Here is a 22209-nt window from a genome sequence, read left to right as displayed (position 1 = left end):
GGCTTTAGAAATACTTGAAACATCTGCAAATACAAGGAGAAGGAATCAAATGTTATTGTGTTCTTTTATTGACTAGTAACTTAAACTGTGGACATAATTTTGGGGGGGAGGTATAAGATGAGGATTACTGCTCACCCTCAGGACAGATTTTCACAATTTCTCTTCAAGAAAGCAGAAATGTTTGGCTGTGTATCACAAAGCTCCAACAGCCCCTTGATTAAAGCTTTCAGCTGGACTGGGGTTAATCATTATAAGATTTAGTGATTAACTGGCTGTTTTCAGAGAAAGCACCAAGTATCTTGTTCCCATCTGCTTCAATTACATGAGGTTCCAGATTCTAGAAGGGTTGGGTTTGCAGCCATGAAATAGCCTAAGGGTGGGTAGGTAGTCACGACTTGATATAGTGGCGACACAGACTGCTTTGGGCACCCACCCAAGACAAACTCCACTGCTTCCCTCTTTTCTTGTCTCTACATCTATCTGGCATTGGGAACACTACAAACCTCTGTCTTGTGCAGCTGAAAAACTAAAGAAACGATAAGCTGCATTTTAAAGTAAATCGCCTTTCCAAATAGAGTAATATGTTAGTGTTTTACAGTTTAAAATCCGAAAGAGATTTTAAGAACCAAAAGTTTTATCCTTTTTACACAACGGGGTTCCCTGCAGGGTGCAGATGAGGGTTTCAGACTCTTTGTGACCCCGTGCACAGTGGCCCACCAGGCTCCTCTGTCCGTGGGATTCTTCAGGCAAGAATACTGGAGTGGATTGCCGTTTCCTCCTCCAGGGGATCTTCCCAACCCAGAGACCAAATCCACATCTCCTCTGTCTCTTGCATTGGCAAGCAGATTCTTTCTCACCAGCACCAGCTGTGAAGCCCCATATGCGGGTGAAGCGCCAGAAACAGACAAGAGGAGGAAGGGGACAGCTTCAGATGTTCATATGTTTGGGCCAAAAGTGAGGGAAGTACTTCTCCATGCGATTTATTCTTTGTATTAAATTATCTTACTTCAAAACTTTGCAAGTAAAATGCTCTGAATGATTCACTGTGCCTGAAAACACCATAGATAAATGGTCTGTTACCAACTGGTAACATCATTGCTTTTTCTGATTTAAGTAGCCACTTTGAGAACTATTATATCATTAGGAGTTTAAACCTCAGAAATCTTAGCGTGTTTTTAAAGAAGGAGCACATGGGAATCTTTATGAAGTTAAAAAACACAGAAAACCTTGAGACTACATAGTTCATATAAAAACTGTTCTCAGGATATACAGGCACACACATGCTGAAGTGAAGGACAAGGTGGTGAAAATGGTTTTCCTGTCTTGGGTTGCTGGATGGGAGAAGTTGTTTGCTTCTTTCCTCATCTCATAGCTTAAAGGTGTTTCAGAATAGGATTCCAGAAAAAAGGAGGAAGGAAGCTTTGCAGATTCACCCTATAAGGGACTATTTTGGGCTCAGGAGAAGATAAGAACAAATATTTATTAAGTATGATATGACTTCCTTGGTGGCTCAGATGGTAAAGAATCTGCCTGCAATGCAGGAGACCAAGGTTCAATCCCTGGGTTGGAAAGACTCCTTGGAGAAGGAAATGGCAACCCCCTTCAGTATTCTTGCCTGAAAAGTTCCATGGACAGAGGAGCTAGGTGGGCTACAGTCCATGTGGTCACAAAGAGTTGGACATGACTGAGCAACTAACACATATGCTTAGTGGTAGAAATGGCAACCCACTCCAGTGTTTTTGCCTGGAGAATCCCATGGACAGAGGAGCCTGGTGGGTTACAGTCCATGGGGTCGCGAAGAGTTGGACACGACTGAGTGAACACTCACTCACTCACTCACATGGATTATCTTACCAAAGTTGTATTTGATGAGGATAAGATGTTACTGCTTTGATGAGGTACTTGTATTATTCCCATTATTATATTGTCACTCTGCTTATTTAGCTTATATGCAGAGTACATCATGAGAAACGCTGGGCTGGAGGAAGCACAAGCTGGAATCAAGTTTGCTGGGAGAAATATCAATAACCTCAGATACGTAGATGACACCACCCTTATGGCAGAAAGTGAAGAACTAAAGCGTCTCTTGATGAAAGTGAAAGAGGAGAGTGGAAAAAGTTGGCTTAAAACTCAACATTCAGAAAACTAAGATCATGGCATCTGATCCCATCACTTCATGGCAAATAGATGGGGAAACAGTGGAAACAGTGGCAGACTTTATTTTTGGGGGCACCAAAATCACTGCAGATGGTGACTGCAGCCATGAAATTAAAAGACACTTACTCCTTGGAAGGAAAGTTATGACCAACCTAGACAGTATATTAAAAAGCAGAGACATTATGTTGCCAACAAAGGTTGTCTAGTCAAAGCTATAGTTTTTCCCAGTGGTCATGTATGGGTGTGACAGTTAGACCATAAAGAAAACTCAGTGTTAAAGAATTGATGCTTTTGAACTGTGGTGTTGGAGAACACTTTTGAGAATCCCTTGGACTGCAAGAAGATCCAACCAGTCCATGCTAAAGGAAATCAGTCCTGAATATTCAAGGACTGATGCTGAAGCTGAAACTCCAATACTTTGGCCACCTGATGTGAAGAACGGACTCACTGGAAAAGACCCTGATGCTGGGAAAGATTGAAGGCAGGAGGAGAAGGGGACGACAGAGGATGAGATGGTTGGATGGCGTCACTGACTAAATGGACATGAGTTTGAGGAAACTCTGGGAGTTGGTGATGGACAGGGAGGCCTGGTGTGCTGCAGTCCATGGGGTCGCAAAGAGTCAAACACAACTGAGCGACTGGACTGAACTGAACTGAACTGATTATTTCCATTTCACAGGTGAGGAAATTGAGGCTTCCAGAAGGTTAAGCCTCTTATCTTGGGCCACATGGCTGGCAGGTGGCAGCTTTGGTACAGGAATCCTCTAGGTAACCACCATTCTATCCTGTCTTCTATGGATAATGTCCTTGTCCTTCTTCCCTCTGAAGTAAGACTGATTTTTTTTTACAGAGTCAATCTGATCATGTTGCTTTTCTACATAAAACCCTTCAACAGTTTCCCATTCTTCCTGGAATGAACCCAAACTTCTTAACATTATTCTAAAGGCTCTTCATAATTTCCCCCTGCCTACCTCTCCGGCCTCATTTTCCATTCTCCCTCTTGCTCCAATTGCTCAGAATGTTCTCCCCTCAAAAATGTCAAAATCTTTTGTTTTACAAGTTTTGCTGCATCTATTCCTTCTTCTTATAACATGTATTCCTCTCCCTTTTCCTGACTTCCTCATCCTTCAAGTCCCAGCAAAATGTACCAGGCCCTGCATCATCTGCTGCCCCTAGCCAGGGGTCATCATGGAGCACTTGAAATGTGGCTAATCTGAGATGAGATGTAGGAAATACATACTGGAGTTTGAAAACGAAGTACAAGGACAAAAAGTAAACTATATTAGTAATGGTTTCCCTGGTAGCTCATTGATAAAGAATCTGCCTGCCAAAGCAGGAGACGCAGTTCCGATCCCTGGGTTGGGACAATCTCCTAGAGAAGGAAATGGCAACCCGCTCCAGTATTCTTGCCTGGAGAATTCCATGGACAGAGGAGCCTGGCAGGCTACAGTCCATGGGGTCACAAGAGTCAGACACGACTTAGTGACTAAACAACAATGACAACTAATGGTGAAATGTTGAAATGAGAATATTTTAGATATGCTGGGCTATATAAAATGCATTATTAAAAGTAATCTTACTCTTTCCTTTTTAAAGTGCGGAGAGTTTGAGGATTACATACGTGACCCACATGTCTATGGGACAGCGCTGCTCTAGGGCATCCAGCACTTTCCTTAGTAAGGACACATGGCACAGTCGTCATTATTTGTTTACTATTTGACATTTTTACCAGACCATGAGGTCTAAGAGGGTGGGCTGTGTCTGTTTTGTTCCCCCTGGTGCTCCAGTGCTGACCACAGCAGCTGGCAACAGTGTACTTAAATTGAACTGTTGAAATAGCAAAGGCTAAAAAAAGGAAATGGCCATCCACACCAGTATTCTTGCTTGGGAAATCCCATGGACAGAAAAGCCTGAAGGGCTACAGTCCATGGGGTTGCAAAACAGCCAGAAACAATTTAGCAACTAAATAACAACAAAACTATGATTTAGGAGGTTAGGGATTCCAGGATGGAATGCAGACCTTGACCAAAGAATCTGACTTTATTACAAATGTATAAAATAAAGGGGTAGAGTGAGGGAGGTAGGGCAGGTGCTACTTAGATAATTTAAGAAATGAGTAGAGTTTGTAAGACTAAAAGCAAAAACCCTATACATAAACACTCTATTCCAGCTGATAAAGTTTGCTTCTCATAGGGGTACAGGTAAGCAAAACCACTACCCATGTATGCTGGAATTAGAAAATTAAATAGATGGCAAATGGTACAGCGCTTTCCTGATAGCTCAGTTAGTAAAGAATCCACCTGCAATGCAGGAGACCCCGGTTCGATTCCTGGGTCAGGAAGACCCACTCGAAAAGGGATAGGCTACCCACTCCAGTATTCTTGGGCTTCCCTTGTGGCTCAGCTGGTAAAGAATCTGCCTGCAATGTGGGTAAACCTGCGTTCAATCACTGGGTTGGGAAGATCCGCTGGAGAAGGGAATTTCTACCCACTCTAGTATTATGGCCTGGAGAATTCCATGGACTACAGTCTATGGGGTCACAAATAGTGGGACATAACTGAACGACTTTCACTTTCAGATGGTACAAGTCAAATTTATCACTATTAGAGCGGGATCTTTCAGCCAAGCAAGAATAGGCTAGAATGACCCATTTAGTAATGGATTAACAATTAGATAAATCAGTATGAATTCATACTTAGTTAAGTATAGATACAGATAGGGGTATGTGTGTGTATATATATATATATGTATATTTATAGATATGGATTATGCATGGGCTGGTACACTCACATATATTTCCTTGCTGTTTCAGCTGAGAAGGCTTAGAAGCAATGTGTGCGTGCTCAAGAGCTCAGCTGTGTCTAACTCCTTGTGACCCCATGGACTGTAGCCCGCCAGTTTCCTCTGTCCATGGAATCTTCCAGGCAAGAATACTGGAGTGGGTTGCCATTTCCTCCTCCAGGGAATCTTCCTAATCCAAGGATTAAACCTTAGTCTCTTGAGTCTCATGCACTGGCAGGCGGATTCTTTACCACTGTGTCACTTGGGAAGCCCACCTTAGAAGCAGTTAACATCCCAATAATCCCAGTAGTAACAAGGACATCTACCACCCAAATCTTGGTTTCTAATACTAGCCTTCAATAAAAGGAACCAAGGATCCTTGGCAAAACAGCTGTTGCTAAGATGGGGACAGGGAATGTAAAAGCATCTAGTTGTGTCAGAAAGTGTCCAAAAACATAAAACAAAACACAATGATAGAATATGTCAAAGCAACACAGGAGCCAACTCAAAGAGCTACTAGTGGTCAATGCTGGAACAATTGGACGAATAAAATAAATATAGTGATACTGGGTTATAACCCAAAATATAAATACCCATGAGTTCATGCTGATATGAAAAATAACTGAATAAAGAAATAAATGTGGTAGAAGAGAGAATACTTCACATGGAAGAATTCCAAATGATGTACACTGATACCTGCTATCAGGGAGGCAGAGCATGACTCCCTTCGCAAGTGTGGTCTGTGCACAGCGACTTTCTCCCAAAGAGTTCAGTATGGAAAAGGGATGACTTTATAGCGGAGAAACGTGGAAAATACTACCATAACCAGATCATCCAAGTCAACATTAACAATGGTAAATTGCCTTAATAGTATGTATTCTTGATATGGTGTGATAAAAATGATCTCTCTCTGATCTTTTCCCTGAAAACCTATGATCTGAGCTTGATTTTGAAAAAAATTATCAGACAAATCATAACCGAGGAATATCCTTCTAAATAATTGACCAGTTTGCTTTAAACCTGCCAGTACTTCAGCGACTTTTCTGAGAAACTGGAACAGCCAAGGAGCCTAAGGAAGCAGGAGCACTAAAGATGAAGTGATATCCTAGAAGGGATGGATGTAGGAACAGAAAAGGGTACTGTAAAAACAAAGGGAGTTTGGATAAACAATGGACTTTCATTAATGATAATGACTCAATACTGGTTCATAAAAAATGCTAAAAGAAGCTGTCAAGTCATAATTCTCTATCCTTTAAAATATCCTTTAGGAATGAAGGTAATGGAAAGACCTCAAATGAAGAAACATGTTAGCAAATTTGTAGCCAGCAGACCTGTTTTACAAGAATTTCTAGAGGAAGTTCTTCAGTCGGAAAGGAAATGATACCAGTCAGAAACTTAGAACATCAGAAATGAAGAACAGCAATGTAACCAAAAATAATTCCCCAAAATGGGAAGGGTATGACGTGAATACTTTTACAAGATATAGATAGCTGTTTTAAAAAACAATATTGCAGAGGAAATTCATTCTTTAATGTTGTTGAGACAATATTAAAGTCCTTTAAAAAACTTAACTGAAAAAAGTAAGACATGAAACTATATATACAGTGTAAACAAAATTTTGTTACTATGTATTAAATATAGAAACACTCAGAGCTCTGGGTGGTGGCATTTATAGATTTTAAAAACCAGTTTTATGTTTCCAAATATTCAAAATAAGCACTATTACATTCATGATCAGGGAAAGATAACCATGATTTTAAGAATTCACTGTCTTGCTAGACTTCATCTTAGACTCTCGGCATAAACATTTCCTTTTAGGCACACAATATAAGCTTCAATGACTCATCTGAATGTAAATTTGGCTCACAGACTCTAAAGACTTAGAATGAAATAGACAAAAAAGAATTTCTGTAATATCCTAGGACAAATAGGATTGCCGCTATCATCTACTGGCTCAGAACCCACACCCAAGTATCTCAAAAGACTTAACAAGATCAAATCCTGTTAATTTCCACATCATACATGTTAAGAAGACAGTGAAAAAGAAATTACGATTCTGACTGAATGGAATGCATGGAATTTCTAAAGCACAATGCTTCCTGCAATCAAAGCTGTTGCAAAATGTAATGTCAACATTATTCTCGTAACTGCTTCTGTCTTATTTCTTCATAAACAAGAGATGAAGACTAACCCTCAAATGAGATATTGACTGCATTATGATATTATCTGAGTACACCAGAGGAAGGGGGCTGATTTTTTTCTAGCGGTCAGCTGAATGTGCTCACTTGGGCGGGATAGTGAACAGCTACTACTTCCTGTCCCCCGTTCTTCCACGAACAGACATCCCCACGGTCAGAGCTGAGCCCACAGTGGTATCTCACCCACACTGACTCAATATTGGGGTAGAGGGATCACATGTCCGTGTCCTTCCCCAAGGTTTTCGAACAGCAACTGCTGGGGAAAACCCAGGAATTCTTGGTGGCCATGTTTCCAGGCTTGAGGAGTGGAAGCAGTCTCTGGCTTCTGTTATCCTGAGGTCAGCCCCACACCTGCTATTCCTGTGGACTTTACTTTTAAAGTGGCTTAAAATGGGTTTCTACCACCTGTATCCTCCATAGTCTCAAGTTATACAGTAACTTAGTAACTGTATTCTATTAGGAAGGAAAACATTCACAGTGGTAAATAATGAAACTTTCCCAGAAATCCTTTGGGTTCAAGTAACATGGTTCTTACAACCTGTGCATTATTTTGGCACTCGACTCCAATCTCCAATCTCCCTCAGTACTACATTCTGATATAATTATTCCTTTAGTCATCTGTGTCCTAGGCAGTTTAAGCTGTTAGGCTGTTTGCTCTTTGAAGTCAAGAATTGGTTTTATTGGACTTTATCTCCAGAATCAAAGTAAGGCACATAGCAGGCACTTAATAAGTGTTAGTTGATTTTAAAAGAATTAAATATGATCATGTTGCCCCTATTATAGAATTACTTCACTCCCTCAAACTTAATTGGAAATTTGTGGCTAGGCTGGAAAAATTAATTAGGAAAAGGGGGGCTGTTAACCCATTTAGTAATATAAGAAACTATAAAGAGAATGATTAAACTAATTAACAAATTGTTTCAAGCAGGTCACAGCCATTTAAATCATATAGAAATAATTTGTGGGCTAAGTTACAAATAATATCCCTCTACCTATTCATTAAAGTGGGTCCCTGAGGACGTCAATTAAGTCACACTTTGTTAGCTTGACTCATTTACTATTTCTACTTGAAAATATTCCATAAATCAATCTGTCATTAACCTTCTGTTTGAAAGGTGATACCTGTAGTTATACACAAAATTTGCTCACAAACACAAATTCTCTTAAAAATCTACAAAATATAACAGGGGTGGGGAGAGCCAAACCTAATAAAATTCTTGCTTATTTTTGTCTTATTTTTCGTTCTTCAGTTACATTCTAACTTTATTCATGCCCTAGGCATATGCTACTCACTATAAGCATCCCAGATCAAATCTGATTATCACTCTCTAATATTTATTATCATTAACTGTTGACAGGATAGGGGTATAGTACAAAAAGCCTAATCACACCTCATTCCTGCATACTGTCTAATATAACGACCTTCAAACCAGGTCTCCAAACTCACTTCATCTTCAGTCTTCCCTTTCTTAGTTGTTTGAGCTGGATCTTCTGCGAGGTGAGGCCAAGAACCCTGAAGTCATCCCTGACTTTCCCCTCCTCTCTCACCTCACTTTTAACTCAGTAGAAAGTCTGACTCCATTTTCAAAACCTACCCAGAAAGCCACACTTGCCACGACCTCCAGTGTAACCACAATATCTCTTTCTCCATGAGGTACCACACCAGCTGCCTAGGAGTCAGAGAATTTAGTGACATTGCTATTTAAAACTATTTCCATTCCCTCTGCTTATTTATGTCTACACATCTAAAAGCCACTGTTTACATATCTAAAAACCAAGAAGTGGGGTAGAATTGATGTTAACCCCTTGCTGCATCTAGATAACAAATTCATTTTTAAGAAGCACCCATCATTCATTGACGCATTTCCAGTTACTATTTGCTTTAACATTTAATAATGATTTCTAAAAATATATAAAATATTTATTTTGTTTTAGCAATTGTATACTACTATTAGTACTACTATTGTATACTACTAATAGTACTACTATTATTAGAAAATAAAAATTTTAAAGGAGACTTATGGTCACTAGAAATCTTAAAACACTAAGATTTAAACTTATATACTTATTTTTCATACACGACGTATAGAGGATGATCAATAGAGACTTTCAGTCACAAAAGTACATTAGAACATGCAGGTGCAACATGAATCCTGGACAGCTCACATTTTGACACTTAACAAGAAGGAAATCACCTTCTATTTTAGACACTGTTATGTTTGGGTCTTTGTTAGTACAGCTAAATCTGTTTATTGACTAATATGTTGGCATAATTAAAAAGTAAACAGGCCTGGACAAAGATTCATTACAATAGGATAAAATTCTACGGGGTAAATAGAACGGATATATGATCAAAAGGAGGAGAAGAAACAGTACGACAGTGACAACTGGTAAAGAAGAGTTTATTCATGTATTTTTTAAAGTAAGCAACAAAATCTTTCTCACAATACTCGACTCTGAGTTAAAAGACAGCAATCGTTCTATAAAAACAGGCTGGTCAATACAATCACTTCTGGGGAAACTGACTTACAGAAATGGAACTCAGTATCTTTCTATGGACTTGCAGACCAGATACCCTTTCATTTAGAAAAGTGAAACTATCAACAACATATTAGACTGGAAGACATGAGTGAATGAGTGATGAATGAATGAGTTGGATATTTTGGCTAATTGGAGGTTCCCAAGTTCCCAGTCATCTTACAAAAGAAAATAACATTTACTATTAATATTTCCACTTTCATCCAAACATTTTGTGCCAAGTTAACTAAAACTTCAGCTGTCAAGGTAAACATGTAGAAACCTTGGAATGGCCACCAGAGGGAGCCCAAGTGTTTTTCTGAATGTATCAGAGAGCAAAGAGAAAAAGACAGAAAACACCCAAAATATAAACCTGGGGGAGCCGGGGACAGGTGCATATGGGGGAAGGGATCATTACCTGTTTCAGTAAAAAGAATATCTTGTTGAATGATGATAGTGCCATTTTTGCAATAGGTTACAAATTCCTTTTCTAGGTGGTTGTATATTGTTATGTTTTGACAATTTAGATAGAAGAATTGGCTAAACATAATATTTAAAAAGCTCACATACCCTAAAACTGGAAGGTGCTGGGTAGACTGCCATGATGACATCCATAATTCTCTCTGGGGCCCAAAACAATCCAGGCGCCTTCTTCAGCTTATCGTCTTACTCTCTGCTCTCTTATAGTGAGTGCTTACTCTCTACCCTATTCATCTTTGTAGTCAACTTCGGGTGTGGTTTCCTCACTTTGTTTGGGATTGGGCTATCAAATTACAGCACTAAATCGGTGCTTGGTGTGACTTGGGAATTGTTCCTTCTCTTGGCTGAGCCAAGTTACACGGACATTAAGATGAATGACTTTTCATTTGGCATCCTGCTGTCTTCCCAGAATTAAGCACTGGACCAAGTCCTACCAGGATGCAAGAGCACCTTCATAAGGCTTCCCAGACCCAGTCTCCTCCCAAACTAGAACCCACTGGACAACCTCAGTGATCCCCATGCTAGGATAATGTCCCTTGGCTGAGGTTACAAAAAAGGGTATCATCTCATTTAGAATGAAGTTCCAGGAAACCTTAATGTAATGTCTTATATTTGCAGGCAGTGGTCAAGTTTGGGAATTCTCCCCCCGAGTTATCTTATTTGATCTCCCAACAATCCTTTTGCTGTAGGTGTCAGGGAATCACCATTTTATCCATGAGGAAACTGAGGGTCATGGACCTAAGACCTGTTCAGTGTTGCTGGTTATTAAGTGTCAGGGACAGAAGTCAGTATACCTCTGAAGGCACAGATTATAACAATGAACAAGTATTGAATCCGGTCATACTAGAGTCTTCTGAGACACAAATAAAATTCTCCCCTTCCTTTTCTGTCAAACTACAAGTAAGTAGAAAGCAAGACACAAGCAAATTTAATGACCTCACACCTGTTTTACTAGTTAGTTTCATGGTATGCTTTCTTAAGTTTCTTTTTCATGTTCAGATGGGGTAATTTTATAATGTATGCAAATAAATTAGCAGAAACCAAATTAAATTTCACAAGGCTAGGTCCTCTGCTGAATGCTGCTAGATTTAACATGTTGATTAATGCCTTGAATATGGAATCAAAAGCATTCTTATTAAACTTAACAATGATACCCAATCGGGTGGGGGTGGCTGGCACTTAGGAGAACTAGAATGAAATTTAAAGTGACCTTGAGACAACCGGAAAAGGAAAAGAGGTCAAAATTCAATAGAAAGCTTTGTAGAGTGATTCATTCAAGAGAAGGGGGGGGGGGAGAAAAAAACAAAGGAGAACCACAGAAATCAGAGAGCACTGACTGGGCAATTATAGCAAAAACGGAGCTGGAGATCAGAGTGAACAATAGGCTTCAAAGGCATCAGCTCTAGATCTGTCATTTTTAAAAGTAAGGCATGATATTGGGAGGGACAAATAGGGGGGAATTCAAGCTGATTCCCCAACTACATTTAAAAGAGATCAACCTTTACGGGAAAAAATATGGTGCTTTGTTGGAACCCTGAAATGCCTGAAGCTTAGAAGCCAGATACTGACAACTTTGCAAGGTCTCCTAGCAAATGAGAGTCTGAGATAACGATAAGTTTTTTTATTTTAAAAGATTCTGAAAAGTTCTGGTGCTCTCTTCCTTTGTTCATGCAACGTTCTTCTTTCCCTTCTACCAGGGCAACATCTACTTTCCATCAAGAGGGCATGAAGGCTTTTCCTCCTCCTCCAGGAGGCCTGCCCTGAGCCCTCCCCTTCTGGGAACCCCACTGACCCCTCGTGTCTCCTGCGAGAACTTACTGGCAGAGTGCTTTGCTGTGTCATTTCACTAGCCTTCCAGGAAGCCCCCTTGCCTTCCACCTCTATGCTACTACTCCTACATTGCTATAACTCCTACTCTGCAAATGGGGAAACCCAGGAGTAAAAGCTTAGGAACTGACTCAGCCACCTTCACTTGATTAGTAAGTAGCAGAGCTGGACTTGACTCACGCCTCTGAGGCCATGCCCTCACGCCACACCTGCCCAACCACATGTGCCCACAGCACGGCACTGCTTGCTGTGTTCACATGCCGCCTCCATCCATCTGCAGCTCACTGAGGTGCCACGCTTTATTTTCAGAGCCCCACGTGGGGCTTGGGACGGACCAATCCATATGCATTCAATGAAAGGCTTTCAAACAATTAGATGGCATTCTGTGGGAATTTCTGAATCATTCTTTGACTGAAGGAAAACAGAAAATAAAACAAAGTTGAAGAGAATCTACACATTTAAAGAAACTGGAAATAAGAATTCTGAACAAAGCCAGATCATATTACTAAAAGCGGTGTTACAATTTTCTATTCAAGGAATTCTAAAGAATGCAAATTGTTAAACATAAGTTTATAATACCTCTGTATGTGTCTGTAAATGTACACGTGTGTATATGTACATCTATCTATATTGTAATTGTATCTAAAGATAAGGAGAACTATGACCCTTAGAACATGACCCTCAGTTTCTTCATAAATGATGATAAAATGGTTATTCCCAGACACCCAGAGCAAAAGGATTGTTGGGAGATCAAAGAAATAGAGGAAAACACCACAATGGGAAAGACTAGAACTCTCTTGAAGAAAATTAGAGATACCAAGGGAACATTTCATGCGAAGATGGGCACAATAAAGGACAGAAACAGTATGGACTGAACAGAAGCAGAAGATATTAAGAAGAGGTGGCAACAATACACAGAAGAGCTATACAAAAAAAGATCTTCACGACCCAGATAACCATGATGATGTGATCACTCACCTAGAGCCAGACATCCTGGAATGCAAAGTCAAGTGGGCTCTAGGAAGTATCACTATGAACAAAGCTAGTGGAGGTGATGGAATTCCAGTTGAGCTATTTCAAATCCTAAAGGGTGATGCTGTGAAAGTGCTGCACTCAATATACCAGCGAACCTGGAAAACTCAACAGTGGCCACAGGACTGGAAAAGGTCAGTTTTCATTCCAATCCCAAAGAAAGGCAATGCCAAAGAATGCTCAAACTACCACACAATTGCACTCATCTCACATGCCAGCAAAGTAATGCTCAAAATTCTCCAATCCAGGCTTCAATAGTACGTGAACCATGAACTTCCAGATGTTCAAGCTGGATTTAGAAAAGGCAGAGGAACCAGAGATCAAATTCCCAACATCCGCTGGATCACAGAAAAAGCAAGCGAGTTCCAGAAAAACACCTACTTCTGCTTTGTTGATTATGCTAAAGCCTTTGTCTGTGTGGATCACAACAAATGGTGGGAAATTCTTCAAGAGATAGGAATACCAGACCACCTGACCTGCCGTCTGAGAAATCTGTATGCAGGTCAAGAAACAACAGTTAGAACTGGACGTGGAACAACAGACTGGTTCCAAATTGGGAAAGGAGTATGTCAAGGCTGTATATTGTCACCCTGCTTATTTAACTTATATGCAGAGTACATCATGAGAAATGCTGAGCTGGATGAAGCACAGGCTGGAATCAAGACTGCCGGGAAAAATATCAATAACCTCAGATATGCAGATGACACCACCCTTATGGCAGAAAGCAAAGAAGAACTAAAGAGCCTCTTGATGAAAGTGAAAGAGGAGAGTGAAAAAGTTGGCTTAAAACTCAGCATTCAAAAAACTAAGATTATGGCATCTGGCCCCATCACTCCATGGCAAATAGATGGAGAAACAATTAAAACAGTAATAGACTTTATTTTCTTGGGCTCCAAAATCACTGCAGATGGTGATTGCAGCCATGAAATTAAAAGACGCTTACTTCTTGGAGGAAAAGTTATGACCAACTTAGACAGTATATTAAAAAGCAGAGACGGTACTTTGCCAACAAAGGTCCGTCTAGTCAAGGCTATAGTTTTTCCAGTGGTCATGTATGGATGTGAGAGTTGGACTATAAAGAAAGCTGAACACCGTAGAATTGATGCTTTGAACTGTGGTGTTGAAGAAGACTCTTGAGAGTCTTTTGGACAGCAAGGAGATCCAACCAGTCCATCCTAAAGGAAATCAGTCCTGAATATTCATTGGAAGGACTGATGCTGATGCTGAAACTCCAATACTTTGGCCACCTGATGTGAAGAACTGACTCATGTGAAAAGACCCTGATGCTGGGAAAGATTGAAGGCAGGAGGAGAAGGGAACAACAGAGGATGGCATCACCAACTCGATGGACATCAGTTTGAGTGACCTCTGGGAGCTGGTGAGGGACAGGGAGGCCTGGTGTGCTGCAGTCCATGGGGTCACAAAGAGTCAGACATGACTGAGACTGAACTAACTGAAAGAGAACTATAAAGTATTTTAATATTATCAACTCAGGGGAACATGTTTGACACCAAATTACTATTAGAGAAGAATCCAAATTCTAAATGATCTGTAATCATTAGATTACTTTATCCAATCTGATAACACTACAATTTTCTCTCCTAAACCTAAGACATATTTTGCAAATAATTTGATTTCAGTTTGTAAAAACAAGGATAATAAAAATTCAAGTACACCAAACAAACAATACTACATATATTTTAGTCTCACAGTCAATTGAGATAACATGCTATTAGCACCCAGTTACGAGGGTAAAGCATCTGCCTACAATGCGGGAGACCCGGGTTCGATCCCTGGGTCAGAAAGATCGCCTGGAGAAGGAAATGGCAATCCACTCCGGTACTCTTGCCTGGAAAATCCCATGGACGGGGAGGAGCCTGGGAGGCTACAGTCCACGGTGTCGCAAAGAGTTGGATATGACTGGTTGATTTTCACTTCACTTCACTGGTGATGAATATAATTGCTCGCAGCGCAGGATACAATATTTCTGAAGACAGCGATGTAGTCACCCATAACTCTAGAATCAGCAGTGTACTGTCTTACTGTCAACATGACATCATGTTCCTTGCCTGGCAGAGAGCGGAACTAATTCTCAGCAGCACAGCCAACACCGAGCAGCCTCCCCTCAAGGCCATGCCATTTGTTAAAGGGAGAGCAGGCAGGGGCTGGCGCCTGGAGAGATTGGCGAATATCATTTCTTTTATGATATTTATTTATTCTTTAATGATTATTATTTTCAACCATTAAACACGTCCCAGGTTCTCTGTGATATCTTGCTCAAGTCAAATTCTGATTACAGAAAAGACTGAGAATATATTCAAAGCAGGGCTACCTGGTGTAACTCAGTGGCAGCTCTAAGAAACTGTTAGCATGACTGCAGCATTCCAAAGTTCTGCTCCATGAAAATGCAGACACACTAACATGAGAGCACCGAATCAGTCACCAAATATCATTCACAATATTATAAAAGAGAGTCTAAAATATATTAAGGAACCATCACCTCAATACACCCTAAAAGATACCCTTTTATCAAGCAATCTCACAGCAAGCCAGTCCTGTGAACACTGGCAGGAACATTCAGAGGTTACCAACATATGGCTTAACTGATAGCAGAAGATCAGATCATCAGAATTCCCTGCATTAACTATTTACTCTGCAGAGGAAGGACAACTATATGTCATCTTTAAAATTCAATCAGAAATAGAAACAGACTTATAGATATCAAAAACAAACTTACGTTTAGCAACAGGGAAACAAACATGGTGGGGGAGGGATAAACCAGGAGCTAGGGCTGAACACACACACAACTACTGGAAATAAGATAGATAACCAACAAGGACGTACTCTATAGCACACTGTATAGTTCCCTGTATACAGGGAACTCTATATTCTGTGATAACCTCTAAGAGAAAAGAATCTGAGAAGAATGAATATATGTATAACTGAATCACTTGGATGTACACTGGAAACTAACACAGCGTTGTAAATCAGCTCTATTCCAATAAAATTAAAAAAGAGAAAAAAATTTCAATCAGAACACCACTGCAGAAGCTAGACAGAGAGAGAGAGAAAAGCACGGACCAGCTTTTATACGAGGAGAGGAAGAGATGGAATAAAGAGCAGAAGGAAATTGAGCAATGGCCTCCTGCCCCATAAAATACATAACTCACAAGCACAAAGACAAACATCTCTTCAGAGACCAAGAGCTGAAGTTGTCCTTGGCACCTTGGACATTAAGAGGCTGTTTTTCCCAGGAGGTGGTGCAAAGTCAGTCTTTGCTCGCTGAGCTGGGCTTTCTAATAGGCTAGCTAAGGAATGAGTATTTACACACTGCTCAATGCATAGTTTGGGGCCAGCAACACTGCTAAATCGAGTCTTCACTTTGGTGATAAGCAACTCGTCCTTCAGAATGAAAACGAGCAGCTTGGGAGTTCCTGCTTTCAGCACCTGATTACTTTGCTCTCCTGTGTAGAGCGTTGCACGCTCAGCTAGTCACATGCGTATTGCTTCAGCGTGTGACAGTGCTGGTTAAACCATCCTCACCCTAGAACAGAGGGACATGGCTCCTGGGGCAAAGCTGTGAGCTCTGGCCAAGGTGTCCTGATAAGTTCTGGATGCCTGCTAGTCATGTTTTAAAGTAGGATTTTAAAACGGGGCTCCACCATTTACCATTGGTTTGAATTCAGTTTCAAAGCTGGAGTTGAAAGGTCTCGGACAACAAGGAGATCGAACCAATCAATCCTAAAGAAAATCAACCCTGAATATTTATTGGAAGGACTGGTGCTGAAGCTGAAACTCCAGTGCTTTGGTCTCCTAATGTGAAGAACTGACTCATTGGAAAAGACCCTGAGGCTGGGAAAGACTGAAGATGAGACGGTTGGATGGCATCACCGACTCAATGGACATGAGTTTGAGCAAGCTCTGGGAGTTGGTGAAGGACAGGGAAGCCTGGCGTGCTGCAGTCCATGGGGTCACAGAGTCACACGTGACTTAGCAACTGAATAACAACAACAACATGGGATCTTCTTTATTTTTTAAAGATTTTGTTTTAATGTGGACCATTTAAAAAGTCTTTATTTGTTACAACACTGTTCATTTTATGTTTTGATTTTTGGCTGTAAGGCATGTGGGATCTTAGTTCCCTGAACAGGGACCTAACCTATACCCCTGCATTGGAACATGAAGCCTTAACCACTGGACCACCAGCGAATCCTCTATGGAGTTTAAATTTTTTTAAATATGTTTTAAGTTTGTATAAGAATACACAATTTCCTTTCTCTTCATCTGGCCTAGAATCACAGCCAATCTATAATGCTAAAATAAGATGCTGTCATTTAATTGGTGGAAAACACTGATTTGCTTTCTCTAACCTTGAAGAAGAGCAACAGTAGAGATGTTATTATAGTTCCTAAAACTCCTAAACTTGCTAACCTATTGACCCCAATAGTTACTTGCTATTTATTCTTCTACTGCCCTCTCCTTAAGGAGAATTTTCACAAAACACGTAAACTATGTCCTTACCATTTGCCATTTAAAAGCTTACGTCTTTATAATAATTTCCAAAATTATTCCTCATATAAATAACCCATGATCTTTTTTTAAGTTTAGGAAGCTTAAGCAATCTACTTAAAAAGAGACCTACCAAATAGTTTTGCAAGACCCCCAGGCTTGCTTCTTATTAACTGCTGGCATCATTTCTTCCAGGGCTTGGGAAATCCTTGAGCTCTGAGTTGATAGTGCTTTGTATTGGGCAAGTATCCTTGCATACTTCACAAGAAGCTTGCTAATCACACTGTCAATGCCTAAAACATGAAGATCTCAAATGATCCTTTTAGAAACAAGATGTTTGTAAATCAGAAAATGGGATTTTTTTCTTAATAGCCTCCTGAGTCTATTTTCTGGTTCTTTCCATACTGAAGAAGAAATGTATAACTTTCTAAAACTACAAAACTCCTTAGCAGTTGCCTCTCAAAAGAGTGGAGCACAATAAGCAACAAAGTCTATCTAAGCAGAAAATATTATAGACAAGCTCATTTCTTCCAAGGGCAGCCTTAACATTCAACTAGAAAGCTTTCTTTTCATTGTGAGTATTTTTACCTTCTGTATTAAACACGGTCAGCCAGGTATGGCACTTACAGGAGACACACGAAAAGAAAACTTAAGCAGATCAAAGAGAAAAATCTATAAAACCAAAGGCCGCAAGCAACTGCAACCACACCAAAATGGTTTCCTTGCTTTATTAGTTCAATGGTCATTTTTCTAACACTGTTATCAATTATTTTGCAGGTTCCAGTATCCGGTGTGATCTAAAGTTGAATGATGTTCCTACCAACTACAGTAAGGAGTAAACAAAAGAATCCAGCAAGTTAGCTGTCAGCCTATTTGTTTCTATGAAAAGTGCAACTTGTGAAAAGAAAGTTCTTTTTATGAAAGGTAAGCCTGGGTCTGAAAATAAAATATAGCTGGCAAGGCAGCTAAAAACACCACTTACTGATGTCTGATATTGGATTAAAAGTTAAACATGGTGATTAACAAAATCAAGAGTAGGAGCTAGAAAAAAGAATGTGTTCTTTATACAAAGAATCTGTTTGGACCCTGAGACAACAGCCTAAGTGTTTTTGTTTCAGTCCACAGGCATATTATTGCTATTAGAGAAACATAAAGGGTCTATAATATCGCCCCACATGTAAAGAAGGTAAAGGATACAAGAAATCATCCGAACACAACTTGTCTCTTATAAAGGAAGTAATTCAATTAACACCACTTTAAGGCTCTTAGGCTTCCTTTTATCTGTCTAGAGCTTCAACCCTACTCATGAATGTTTTTCATCTTATTTGCTTTATTTTGACTGATGGCGTTGGAGAGCTTTCTGAATAACAAGCAGTGACATTCTATCCACTCTACTTACTGATAGACAAAAGTATGCTTCCTTTTACTAGAGAATTTGTCATAGAATGACCCAAACAAATACAAATAAGCATGTATGATGACTAGTTACTGGGCAGATAGCCTGGCCAGCCCCTTAAATCTTTGAGGGCAAGATGCTGTTAACGTCCTTGCATCTGACTTTCTGTGAACTTCAAATTCTTCTTTGGTCATGAAGCGAGCTACGTGACAGCTGGTAGGCTCTCTACTCAGAATGCTGTCTGTTGTTCCACTGCAGGGAGGTCCAACCTAAAGGTCACCGGGTGTCTAAGAGAGACTGAGCTTCCTTTTGAAGCTTAGAATATGTGAGACCTCCTCGGGCCTGGCCATTCTGGGTGTGCTCTCCACACCACTGAACGGTCCTTGATGGGGAAGCACCAGGCCCTTTTAGCATCTTTATTTAGCTCATGATCCACATATTATTTGTTACAGTGTGCTTTGGAATATCCATGTCCAAAATGATGCCAAGTTCGATTACTTTAGAGTCTAAAGGCTATTTTTTAGACTCTCCATGAACCTAGAGCTTTACTCAACACACAAAGATATATTTTTAATAGCAAAATACCATTACAAAGGTTCACTGAACAAAGGTATTTTAAGAAGGGGCAGGAGACATTTGTTTATGTCAAAAATGTCCTTTGGACACTTGGTCCACCTCCAAAGGTCCTTGAAATTTGGTTATATCCAAAAAAGCACATAAGCATATTTGGTCCATGACAAGTGACTTTGGAAAGGACAAATAACAAAGTCTTTTTGGCATGGACCAAATGTCTCCATGGATGCTTTCAACAGGACCAGATGTCTTTCAAGGTTAAGGAGAGCCATAAGATGTAAAAGGATAATTACTTTATAAAGGGTAGGATATTTTTCAGAGGAGAAAAAATAGGTAGTAAATGATATAAGACTTGATAAAATAATTATTATAACAGTCTTCACACTTACTGAGCTCTACTGTATGAATCTCTATACTTGCCACAGATTATCATATTTAATATTCATGATGGCCTCTTAAGATAGTTACAACCAACATCCACATTTTAAAGACGAGGCAAGGATATTTATAGAAGTCAAGAGGCTTGCACAGAGCCCCACAACTAGGAACTGAAGTCCTCTGCTGAACCCAAACAATGAGGATTTGGTGTGACATTTGAAGTGATATTGCTAGGTCTCGAACACAAGTTTATGGTGGTACAGCAGTGGGTCAGAATTCCCCACCAGCCCTGTAAAACCAGCATTATGAAAACAGGAAGACCTAAAGAAAGCTAGAGTCAGACCTTTGAAAAGCAGTATGAAATAGTCTGAAATTACCACAGACACAGGACCAAAAGCAGGGAAAAAATAGAAAAGGGTGATAGTTCTGTAACACTGCCACCGGGTACAGCAACTGAGGCACACAGTAAGTTGATACATCCCAGAACCACCAAGCACCACTTCAGGTTAATCCTTACACACTTCCACATTAACCCTCCCATGCTGTTGTCTCAATTTAGATCCCAGTTAATATCATTAATATTATTATGTGCATGCAAACACTACCAGCCTTAGAAGGAGTACTCGGCACTGGATCTTGGTAAAAGGTTTATCCTAAACTACCTAGGCTCTTACCTGTTTGCCCTAACCAATTAGATAATTCATTATTTTCGACTTCCAAAGAGAAACATTAACTCTAATGTATTTGGGTGCATTTATAAAATCAACTGGCCTCAAATTTCATATTTTATATTTCTATTAAGGAAAAACAGTTTATTTTCTATGTGCCATTAAACTAATGATTTGCTCTACTGCCAGTATGTATCATGGGAGGAAGAAAACACTTAGCAACGTTTGCCTCTAGGATAACCTTTCTTCGTACTAGTTAATATCAAGGACATGTGACGACCACGTCAAAGCCATTGCCCTTCTCCCCTTCGTATTTCACAGTGACTCACCCACAGATGCCAGAGTAAGATTAGAAAAATATTTATGACTCTGTTGAATATGGATAAAGAGCTCTCTTTGTTGATAGGGTTACCACAATTATTTTTTTTTACCTTATGACAGTTTTTAGAAATTAGGCAGAGAGAGAGAGAGTAGTTACTCACGTTCTCCTTGTCAGGAATCCCTAGAAGGGGAAAGAGAGAAAGAACATGAGTTAGAAGATCAGCTTGGAAAATGGAAATGAAATCCCTTGCTGAAGCAAACCAAGTAAAAATTTGATGTTTCCAATTTGTCTTTCCATAAAAATGTACATAATGCTACTTGGGAAAATAGCAGCACCTACCACAATCTGTAACATAAACAAATCAGTGAGTCAGAGCAGGGCTATATGCCAGATAACAAGATTTCATGCTTGTTTTGCTTTTCTACCATATGCTTTACTCTCCTAGAGGTAAGAATCCATCCCTGCTTATTTTACACCATGTGAGCAACTAATTCCTCTGTCTTGAGCACCAGAACACTCAGACTTTTAGAAAAACAGGTCAAACTCTTAAGTTGCAATTGTTACAGTTTTACAAGGCAAACCACCTCACACCATTCCAGGGATCTGAACTTGGTGGCAAGTTGCACATAAAAACCACCAGCACACAATTTTTATTTTGGGCACAGCCAACTCTTGGTACTTTCAAGTCAGGTGTGGGCACAGCAATGGCTGTTTCCAGGGATGTCTCAATCTCCTTAGCAAATAAGTTAATCATTCATTCATTCACTCATTTACAAACATTGGCTCAGATGGTAAAGAACCTGCCTGCAAGGTGGGAGACCTGGGTTTGATCCCTGGGTTGGGAAGATCCCCTGCAGAAGGAAACAGCTACCCACTCCAGTATTCTGGCCTGGAGAATTCCATGGACAGAGGAGCCTGGCGGGCTACAGTCTATGGGGTCATAAAAAGTCGGACAGAACTGAGCAACACACTCACTCAATGTTTTTAATAAGAAGCCACACAGGACTTAAAATATTGGCATTGAAAGCACCAAGTACCCATCCTGATAAGCAGCAGTGAGCAGGAGAGAGAAGAAAGGAATAGATTGCTTGGAAACATACCCTAATTAAACTTTGACCCCCCATAGTATCAGGACATTAAAGCTCTGACAGAAAACAAGGGGATGGAGAGGGTTGTTCTCTCAAGCAGAGTATTAATGAACATGTTTGCCATCACTTCCCAGATCTCTCAGAAAGAGTAAGGGTATCTCAAGGTCAGCACTCAGAAATTCATCTTGAATCCATCTAGCCATTTATCCTTCCACCCAACAACCACTTGTAAGGACTAGATTCGACAGAATGAGGAGATACAGGGTTGTAACAGAAGCTTACT

General features: G+C 40.1%; 1 protein-coding gene across 5 annotated transcripts in view; it reads right to left on the bottom strand.

The window, feature by feature from the left end:
- The window catches only part of RAPGEF4 (Rap guanine nucleotide exchange factor 4), a 331531-nt gene that overhangs the window by 118306 nt on the left and 191016 nt on the right, over nt 1-22209 (bottom strand). For 4 of the 5 annotated variants that reach the window (XM_040229358.1, XM_040229357.1, XM_040229361.1 and 1 more), the window contains one exon: nt 20999-21018. In XM_040229358.1, coding sequence (XP_040085292.1) covers nt 20999-21018 — 20 coding nt within the window. Of the gene's footprint in view, nt 1-10223; nt 12750-20998; nt 21019-22209 lie in introns of those variants that run through there. The other variant, XM_040229360.1, reaches the window with a different exon arrangement.

Source organism: Oryx dammah, unplaced genomic scaffold (assembly GCF_014754425.2).
Source record: "Oryx dammah isolate SB20612 unplaced genomic scaffold, SCBI_Odam_1.1 HiC_scaffold_27, whole genome shotgun sequence".
NCBI lineage: Eukaryota > Metazoa > Chordata > Mammalia > Artiodactyla > Bovidae > Oryx > Oryx dammah.
This window is presented reverse-complemented; position numbering and strand designations above follow the sequence as displayed.